The sequence below is a fragment of the Chenopodium album genome, chromosome 1 (assembly GCF_948465745.1).
Source record: "Chenopodium album chromosome 1, dcCheAlbu1.1, whole genome shotgun sequence".
Taxonomy (NCBI): Eukaryota; Viridiplantae; Streptophyta; class Magnoliopsida; order Caryophyllales; family Amaranthaceae; genus Chenopodium; species Chenopodium album.
The window spans coordinates 77,391,226-77,401,794 of record NC_137834.1 but is presented as its reverse complement, the minus strand read 5'-3'; the positions used below and the strand labels follow the sequence as shown (position 1 = coordinate 77,401,794).

Below are 10,569 nucleotides of genomic sequence, written 5' to 3'. Positions count from 1 at the left end.
TTTTCTGTATTTTCTTTTTGCCGAGGCTGTAGTGGTCTTCTCTTTATGCTATTAAGTTATGCACGAAAAAGTAAAACCTTCCCAAAAAAAAAAAAATAATTTGAGTTTAATATTGAAGGGAATAAAATTGAAAACTACATATATAGATTATATATACTCCACAATCCCGTTATCCATAATTTTATTAACATTTTTTATATACACCAGGTGCACATAGAGTTAGCTACACTTACCACTTTAGGGTGGTTTTTGTTCATTTGATATTAAAGAGCAAAGATGTTCAATGAGCGGAAATAACGAAGTATAGAACTCAAAACAATATTTATCCTCGAAGTCTGACCAGAGACAAAAATAAAAGGGAAATCAAAATGTACTCCTTTCTACTTTGAACATATTTATTCTCGTTTTTTTTTTTTTTTTTTTTTAACCGATGATTTCATAAATAAGAACAAAGACTATTATGTACTTCGTATAACCTTGTTAAATTTATTTTAATACTACTATATATATTCTTATATCAATTTTTACACTAATATGAGATACAATATGTTAATGATCAAAGGTGTATAACACAAAGTGAGCTAAAAAATAAAAACAAAATTATGTAGGATAAACATTAATTCTTGGTTGTTTTAAAAAAAAAAAAAAAATAATAAATAAAAATTTAATTCTTGGTTTCAAGACTTTTAAGTTATATATAATTTTTATTTGGAAATTTGGTTATTTTCAACTTTATCCTATTTTTGAGTCCATGCTTTATGAGTGTGGTTAGTTTGTTCAGGTTAAACCATGTTCTCTTTACATTAAGAAATAGTACTTTTAATACTCAATGGATGCATTGGTTTAATTTTTTACCTTATACATTAACTTTAAATATTAATATCTTTTATTTTCTAAACATTAATATCTTTTATTTTATTAAAAGATAGAGCATGTTCATAGTTACTGAACTGAGCCGAAATGAACTGAACTGATTAGAACTGAACTAAACTGAATTAATTGAAATTGAACTGAACTGAACTGAGCTGAAATGAATATTTTGTAAGAGAAGGAAATTAGGAGCTGAACTGAACTGAAATGATTGGAGCTGAACTGTACTGAAATTAAGCTGAAGTGAACATGCCCATAGTTGTGTAAAAGTGAACTAAACATGGTCTTAGTTGATAGGAGTTTTGATTTCATTTTCTTATTACTACTTATTTGACTTTTTTAATTGAGATTTATGTAATTTCTAACTATTGTTTTTTTTTTAAATGTAATTTCTAACTAGATGTTACGAGTAGTTTTTTCTGTACTCCGTATCATTAATTAAATCTGATCATACAAAAAATAAGGGGTATGTTCTCATTGACTGAAATGAGCTGAACTAAATTGAAATGAACTTATTAAAGCTGAACTGAATATTTTATAAGAGATGGAAATTAGAAGGTGAATAGAACTGTACTGAACATATTCGTATGAGAACATGCCCTGGAGCAAGATTAGCGCAGTCTCATCTTAAGACTTTAATTCATTGCCGCAACAGCTTTTTAGATTAAATTAATTTTTTTTTTCTAATTTATAATTATGTAAGACTCCTTACGACTCAATAAAATTTATCTCTTCAATCGCTCAGACTCATTTTTTACATATAAATTAAATTATTAAAGTTTTTTAAAAATAAAAAAAATAAAATAATAATTGAGTGCTAAATTGAGTCTGAAGTTGAGTATTGAATTTTCACGACTCCATTTCAGATTTAATTAAGACTAAACTTCATAAATGCTTTAAAATAATAAAGTCTTGTCTTAAGACCACAAAATTAGAAAATGATGATATCATCTAGAATCTTAAGACCTAGGGCTAATCTTGCTAAAGGCTGTAAAAGGTTCGGAAAAAAAAAAAAAATATATTTTTAAATCTGATGAAAGGGGCTTTAAGATTGAAGAAGTGTCAAATTTCATCCGTAGCCTTAGCTTTGTAGATTTTATATTAGGGATTTTTATTTTATCCAATCTGATATAAGAAGCAAGTAATTTTTTGGTTTTGATTTTTACTCTAGGTGTAAGATGTTGTATAATCTTCCACTAAATTAATTAATTTTTTGTCACACTAGTATATATTTATTCGCTTTTACCTTCTTATTTCTTAATACTCCGTACGTAAAATCCATAAATATTATACGGAGTAAATACTAAGAAAGAATTCTTGGATACAATATAAAGAAATTGAATATAAATTATAAATTCTTCGAAAATGAAACATCATACAAATGGTATTTAATATCATCATCTCAGAGTAGTTGTTAAACAAGTAGCTAGGGATGTGGGAAGAATTGGGATGATAAACAACAAGTCAATTCCATATACACCACAACACACGCATACTGTTAGAGATAATATCGGAAGATATATGTGTGATATATTTTTCGTATTGATCTTATTAGGAGAATAATATATTTAGGATATTTATGTTAAGATATTATTTAGAGAATATATCTTTAGGGTTTATGATTATGGTAGTATATCTTTTAGGAATATTGTTTCCTATCTTATGTTCGTAGGTTTTGTATAAATACTCTACCTATTGATGAATAATAATCAAGCTGACAAGTTAAGCTATTCTCTCATAATTAATTTGTCATGGTATCAAGAGCAGGTTAAATCTTGGGACCGTTCACAAAAATTTCCCCCCTGCCGGTGGGTTAGAATGTTAAACCCACCGGTGGGATTCATATAATTTGCTTCCGCAATATTAATACTCTTTGAAATTTCTATTCTTTAATTTGAATTTTTTTTTTAATTAGTGGAGTATGTAATACATCTCCATGGAGATGAAGAAAAGCCATGTTTGGCGTACTTTTTATTTTTAAAAAAAAAAGAAAAAAAAACCATGGATTCTAGCAAAGGGGCGTGGGAGAAGATCACGGACACCAGCAAAGGGCCGTAGCAAAAGATCACGGACACCAGCAAAGGGCCGTGGCAGAAGATCACGGACACCAGCAAAGGGCCGTGGCAGAAGACTACGGACACCAGCAAAGGGCCGTGACAAAAGACTGCGGACACCAGCAAAGGGCCGTGACAGAAGATCACGGACACCAGCAAAGGGCCGTGAGAAAAGACTACGGACACCAGCAAAGGGCCGTGACAGAAAACCACGGATACCAAGAAAGAAACATGGCTGCAAAAGTTTTTTTTAAAAAAATAATAATAATAATAATAAAAATTTGAAGGCGACATCACAAGAGTGTGCATCTCGACTTCAACAATTTGAAGAATTTCCAATCGCAATGTTCGTGTTATTGCCGTTACGATTGCGGGAGGGTGTTAGAGATAATATCGGAAGATATATGTGTGATATATTTTCCGTATTGATCTTATTAGGAGAATAATATATTTAGGATATTTATGTTAAGATATTATTTAGAGAATATATCTTTAGGGTTTATGATTATGGTAGTATATCTTTTAGGAATATTGTTTCCTATCTTATGTTCGTAGGTTTTGTATAAATACTCTACCTATTGATGAATAATAATCAAGCTGACAAGTTAAGCTATTCTCTCATAATTAATTTGTCACATACCTTATACCATACTTGCCCCAACCGGCCAGAAATGAACAAACATGGTATTATGGTAAAATAATCGTAATTATTACTTTAGTTTGTACCATATACAACGCCCAAACATCTTTTCACATACTTGTAAGCGTACAGAGAGTCGCAAGGACAATACTTTTCACATGCTTGACAAGCGTAGAGAGAGTCGCAAGGACAATGATATCCCATATTTTATACTAGTATAAGTTGTCAAAGCATATAAAAACAGAGGAAATAATCCAATCCGACCTACTAGTATATATAACATAAATCAAGATCTTCTCATTGAGGAGTATGTTTGATACTTCTCAAATCCCAGAGATCATCTTCCATAACATCACTATAAAATGCATCACTATTACAATTAGCATCAACATCCCAAAATGAAAACCAAATTGAACCCCATGACATTTGTTCATCCACTAACATCCCTGGCTTCAACCACATCCTCCAATCTTCACCATCTTGTTGATCATCACAACCTATAACGTTTGCTTCTATGTTATTACAATTGTTATAATTACTAGCATCATACCTTCTCTTCTCCTCTGTCGCCGCCACCACGACCGCCTCACCTACCGTGTTCTTGTTATTGATCTCACCTTCCTTCTTCGGCTTCTTTTTCCTTGACACACTCATTTTATTATGTTCCATCATCATTTTCTTTTGGCACTCCATTTTCATAGAACAAACAAGTTTGCTCTTTTTAAGCTTTTTTTTGTTGGTATGTTAGGCATTTATTTGCAACTAACCTTATGTGCGATATTCCTTTATATATAGTACTCATTGTAACAAAAGAAAAGTATTACCCTTTTCGCCTCTATATTTATTCTTTCTAATATTCTAACTACTTATAATATAATTTCGAGACCATAAAAAGGTCAAAATAGGAAGAACAAATAGAGACGAAGAGAGTAATAAAACCCGAAAGAGATCTTATCCATGAATCAATCTGGTATATTGGAGGAATGGAGGGATAGAATTTAGGAGTTTGGACAGCGTAGGGCTGACTACTACTGCCTTATTTTTGGTTGGATCACATGGCATGACTTTACTTTGTTCTTTAATGGGTTTAAATCTCAATGTTATCCTTGAAATGGGTGATAAATGCAAGGGTAATTTAGTCATTTCAAATGGGGGTTAACGTGAGTCACAACACTAGTAGATAACGGCATATACCCACTGAGCTAACTACCATATTGACATGGTACAAGTGGCTAATTAGGGTCCAATAAAATGGGCCCTTACATGTCGGCTCATGACAGTTATGATACAACTATCAACCCAACTTGTCCTCTAACAAGGACAAGCCCAAGATGTCGGCAATTCTCCAACTTTTTAAAATTTTCGTCTAATTTAAATATTTGCTCATCTACTTGTATTGTATTCTCCGTATTTAGTAGGACAACCAAGTTTTAACTTTGTGATTGAAGAAGAAAAGTTCATTGAAGAATAAAAGGTCTAAATTGTAGATAGGAAAATTTGTATCTACATAAACAATAATAAATTCTGAGAGTGATGTAAATGTCCATTCTCAACATGTTACATAGATTGTGGGTTGTTTATATTATTTTGGCTAATTTTTAAACAATATACTCAATTAGTTAATTACCAGTGAAAGAGTCCCTCGCGTAGGGTGAAAATACTCGCTCTGCTAGGGTTCTAAGTTTTCGATCGAGTTTTAATTTTCTGCGATTTTTCTTTGCTAATTCTCCCCCAATTAATCAATAATCCTGTTTCTGTATTCCTGTGCGCAATGGATGAGCAATTAGTGAAGGCATGGGACAACTTGAAACTAACTGATGAAGAAAATTATGTTTTCGAAGGGTCGAAGGATATGGAAGACGATGATGTACCAAACCAAAAGACTGCCCTGTCTTTGGTGGGAAAATTTCTCACAAAGAAATCTTTCAATGTTGAGGCTATGAAAAGGGTGCTGAAAAACCTCTGGAGAATTGACGATAATGTTGCAATTAGGGTGGTGGACACAAACTTGTTCGTGTTCCAATTCTGTAATGTTGAAGACAGGAAGAAGGTATTGGATGGGAGGTCGTGGGCTTTTGATAACCAGACACTGTTGTTGAAAGAAATTTGCGCGGATGAACAACCTTCTGACATAATGTTCGATTCTTGCCCTTTCTGGATTCGTATCCTAGACGTTCCTTTTGGTAGATGATCCTCTTGGTTTGCTAGGGAGGTGGGTAATTGTATTAGTGAATGCTTGTAGGTGGATGAATCTGATCCTCTTGGATGGGAGGAGTATATGAGGGTTAAAGTTTTGGTGAACATAAACAAACCTTTGCGTAGGGGGATGAAAATTGACGTGGAGTCGGGGCAAACTAAGTGGGTTGGATTCAAATACGAGCGGCTTGGGGATTTTTGCTATTATTGTGGTCGAATTGGCCACAATGATAAGGACTGTGAGGAAAAGGATAAGTGTGATGTGGAATCTCCCATGGTGTTTCAATATGGCCCCTTTTTGTCTGCGTCCCCTCACCGCTCTAAGGTGTCTGCTGCTGAAAGAGAGAAAGAGAAGAAATGGGTAGAAAGTCTGTTAAGAAAGGGGAGAGTGCAGCGGTCAGATTATAACGACCCTCTGCTATTCGCCTTGGGCCACCAGGGGCTGAAGGAAGCTCTTATTCTCTTCACCACCTGTGAACTCCATAACTACCCTAAAACCTCGCTCTATCGCTTGTGTTGTGACCTGTTGCTGTACAAAGGGTGGAGGTGATGGCAGCTTGTTATATGCTGCAAGGATGGAGGGTGTGATGGAAAAGATTGATAATAGGAATGTGACCCCAGGTGGTAAGCTAAGCAATGAAATTTCAGTAGCAAAATGTGTTCAAAAGGGGTCCCAAAATGATGGTGCTAGTGTTATGGACACGTCAAAAAGTGGGGATGGTCTTAAGGTGTCGAAAAAGAGGAGTGCAGAATCTACTTTTTGACACAAATCAGAATGTTCCTGTCTCTGGTTCCGAGAAGAAGTTGAAGCTAAGTGTGAGTGGTATTTCTCCTAATTTTTCTATATCTAAAGTAGAGGGTCTTGGGGATGTCCAAGCCCTCGAAAAACCTTGAAAATATTAAGCTGGAACTGCCACAGGATTGGAAACCCGTGGACAGTTAGGGCCCTCCAAGACCATTATTGTTGGAGGGATAGGCCGAATATTGTGTTTGTTATGGAAACTATGATTGATTGCAAACGTATTAATAAAATAAAAAATAAATGTGGCTATGTTGATGATGTTTGTATTAGTAGTATTAGGAAGTCGGGGGGAATGGGTATGTGGTGGAAGGATGTTAGAGTTAATGTTGTCTCCTATTCTGTGCATCATTGCTGTCGATATTTTGGATAATAATCATTGTGCAATGTGGAGAGCTATTGGTGTGTATGGTTGGTCGGAACAAGCCAATAAACATATGTCTTGGTCCCTTCTGTCCTCTTTGAAAGCTAATTGTACCTTGCCATGTATTATGTTCGGTGACTTCAATAAAATTATGAGTATGAATGAGTAGGAAGGTGGAGTTCCGAGAAGTGATAGACTTATATATGGATGCTTTTAGAGAGGCTATGAACAACTGTGCTCTCCGTGACTTGGGTTTTAAAGGTAGCATCTATACTTGGGAACGGGGTAATATGATTCAGACTTATGTGCGGGAAAGATTAGATAGATTTGTGGTAGATGAGGAGTGGTGTACTCTATTCCCTGATTTCGAGGTCCGGAACATGTCAATATTCAAGTCCATTTCTGACCATGCTCAAATAATATTATCCACCGAGAAGAAATGGGATAGGAACAGTGGGGGTTCGGCCTTCAAATTTGAATCTCTATGGCTCTCTCGTGAAGAATGTGGGAAGGTGTTGGCTAAAAGGTGGAATGACAGTGCAGGGCTCGATATGGATAGAAGAGTGGCGTTTTGTGGGGAGAACTTGGCATCTTGGGCTGCTCTCACTTTTGGGTCTGTAAAGAAAAAAATAAAAGAAGGTAAGGAGAAATTGCGTGGCTTAAAATCTGGAACGATGGATGGCACTAAATTGGAGTTGTGTAATTCTTTGTCCTTGGAGCTAGAAGCTTTATATAGATTAGAGGAGTCATATTAGTATAGAGCTAGAGCTAATGAGCTTTGGGATGGGGATAAAAACACAAAATATTTTCATCAGAAAGCGAGTCAGAGGAAAGCACAGAACAGAATAAAGGGTCTTTTTGATGATGCCGGAGAGTGGTTTAAGAAGCGGGTGGACTTAGAAAGGTTGATTTCGGCCTACTTATCCAATCTTTTTGCTACTAGCTCTCCGACTGGATGCGTTAGGGGGGATTAAAAGGGTGGTTTCGGATGAAATGAACACAATGCTTGACTGTGAGCCGACTACAGAGGAGATCAGATATGCTCTTTTCCAGATGCACCCGAACAAAGCTCCCGACCCTGACGGTATGCATGCTCTTTTTTTCCAAAAATTCTGGCATATAGTTGGTCCTGATATTATAGCTTTTGTGAAAGGCTGGTGGAGGGGTGACGTGATTTTATCGAATGTTAGTAATACTTGTATTGTTCTTATTCCGAAGTGTGAGTCCCCATCTCATCTTTCGGAATTCCGACCCAATAGTTGCTGCAATGTGATTTATAAAATTGTGTCGAAAACGGTGGCTAATAAATTGAAGGGTACTTTGGATAAGGTGATTTCTATTAATCAGAGTGCTTTTATTCCGGGTCGGTTAATTTCTGACAATGCTCTTGTTGCATTCGAAATTTTTCATGCTATGAAACGTGGTGGTGAAGGGAAGGATGGTAGTATTTCTTTAAAGCTTGATATGAGTAAGGCTTATGACCGGGTGGAGTGGGTGTTTTTGGAAAATGTTATGTGCAAGATGGGATTTTCGACGGCTTGGATTGGAAGAATTATGAGCTGCTTACAAAGTGTTCAGTTTGCGTTTAAGATTAATGGGCAGATTTCGGGTTTAGTGTCTCCGACAAGGGGACTCTGACAAGGTGATCCAATTTCCCCGTACTTATTTTTATTATGTGCTAACGCTTTTTCGTGTCTGTTGAATAAGGCGGCTAGAGATGGTCTTATCCATGGTGCCAGGATTTGCAGAGATGCCCCTCGTGTATCCCGTTTATTCTTTACCGATGACAGTATTATTTTTGCTAGAGCTAATACTCAAGAGTGCTCTGTGATAGCTAATATAATTAGCAAGTATAAAAGAGCTTCGGGCTAGAAAATTAATTTAAACAAAACTGAAGTTGGGTTTAGCAAAAGAGTTTGCTCTATCCGTCGGAAAGAGATTGTCGATACTTTGGAGGTTTGGGAAGTAGAGAAACATGAGAAGTATCTTGGTTTACCAACGATCATAGGCAAATCAAAGCGTGCTATTTTTGCCGGGTTGAAGGAACGATTATGGAATAAGTTGCAGGGTTGGAAAAAGAAGCTTTTGTCTATGCCCGGGAAGGAAGTTTTGATTAAAGCGGTGGCTCAAGCAATTCCAACATATATGATGAGTATCCTAAGGATCCCATATGGTATTATCGATGAAATACATTCTCTCCTTGCTCGATTTTGGTGGGGTTCTACGGCATCGAGGAAAAAGCTCCATTGGCAAAAATGGGAGGATTTATGTGAACCGAAGAGTCTTGGTGGTATGGGTTTTCGTGATTTAAGATGTTTCAACCAAGCTCTTTTGGCGAAACAATGTTGGCAACTCCACCATAATCAAGGTACTCTCTTACATTCTATCTTGAAAGCAAAGTATTTTAAAAATTGTGATGTTTTGGAGGCTTGTAGGGGTTTTGACCCGAATTATACTTGGAGGAGCATGTGGGGTGCTAAGTCTTTGATTCTTGATGGTTTGAAATGGAAAGTCGGGAATGGCAGTAGTATTTCGGTATGGGACTCGGCATGGCTGCCATGGAGCTCGTTCGTTTGTGTGCCAACTCCATTGCCTCATAGTAATTTGGGGCTCCGTGTGAGTGATTTAATTTATTATGGAGCAATCGTTTGGCGGGATGATGTGATCAGGGAGAACTTTAATAATGCTGTGGAACAGTCGCTAGTCCTATCAATCCCACTATCCTTTAGAGCTACGAAGGATACAATGTATTGGTGGCCAGCAAAAGGAGGGGAATACTCGGTGAATTCTGGGTATTGGTTGGCAAAGCAGGGTCCTCCAAATGTGCAATACCAGGCACTCAATGATGTTTGGAGATTAATTTGGGGAATTAAGGGCCTTCCAAAGCTGGCTCATTTTCTATGGAGAGCTTGCAAAGGCTTCCTTGCAGTCCGGGAACGTCTACATTTTCGACATTTGGTTGAAAGCAAGTTATGTTCTGTATGTGGATGTGGAGATGAAACCGTGATCCACACTCTATTTGAGTGTACTGCTGCGAGGAGCATTTGGGCAGCCAGCAACTTTCCCTCTCTAATTTCCCAAGCCCCTGCTTCTGAATTTATTGACAGACTCCTTTGGTTAGCCTCTCAAGTCAGCAGCGATGAATTGAGAAAAATGGTCGCGCTTGCCTAGGATGCGTGGTGGTGTCGAAACATGGTGATATTTGAAAATGCAACTGTATGCCCGGTTAGTGTAGCGTCTAATTTGCTGAAATCCGTCTCTGAGTATAGTGAGTATGTAAAAAATGTATTTATGGGGCAGGGCATTCTGAGACAGCAATCCGCTAGCTCTTGGTCGAGGCCTTGTAGTGGCATGGTGAAGATAAATTATGATGCTCATGTAGGAGGCGTGACAGGCTTGGGGGTGGTAATTAGGGACGATTTGGGCAACTTATTGGTGGTTGCGGTGCGTCATGAGAAGGTTGGTTGGCTGTCTGACTGTGCTGAAGCAGCGGCATGCCGATATGGGTTACAGTTGCCTGCTAGATTGGGATATAACTCGGTTATTTTGGAGAGTGACTCAGCTATGGTCGTGGATGGAGTGAAGAAATCTGTTGCCTGTTTCACTCCTTTTTCTCTACTTGTGGATGATACTTGTGTTCTTTCTC

The 10,569-nt window shown here is 36.9% G+C and overlaps 1 protein-coding gene across 1 annotated transcript; it reads left to right on the top strand.

Moving 5' to 3' along the window:
• The first annotated feature begins 7,084 nt into the window (after positions 1 to 7,084).
• On the top strand, positions 7,085 to 7,678 carry LOC145635802 (uncharacterized). Its single transcript, XM_081687164.1, has one exon. It carries the CDS (start codon positions 7,085 to 7,087, stop codon positions 7,676 to 7,678), a length of 594 nt encoding a protein of 197 aa, XP_081543290.1.
• Positions 7,679 to 10,569: the final 2,891 nt, after the last annotated feature.

Bases quoted from the DNA above. Each gene is read 5' to 3' on its own strand.
- LOC145635802 (XM_081687164.1), top strand. From the start codon at position 7,085: ATGAGTAGGAAGGTGGAGTTCCGAGAAGTGATAGACTTATATATGGAT.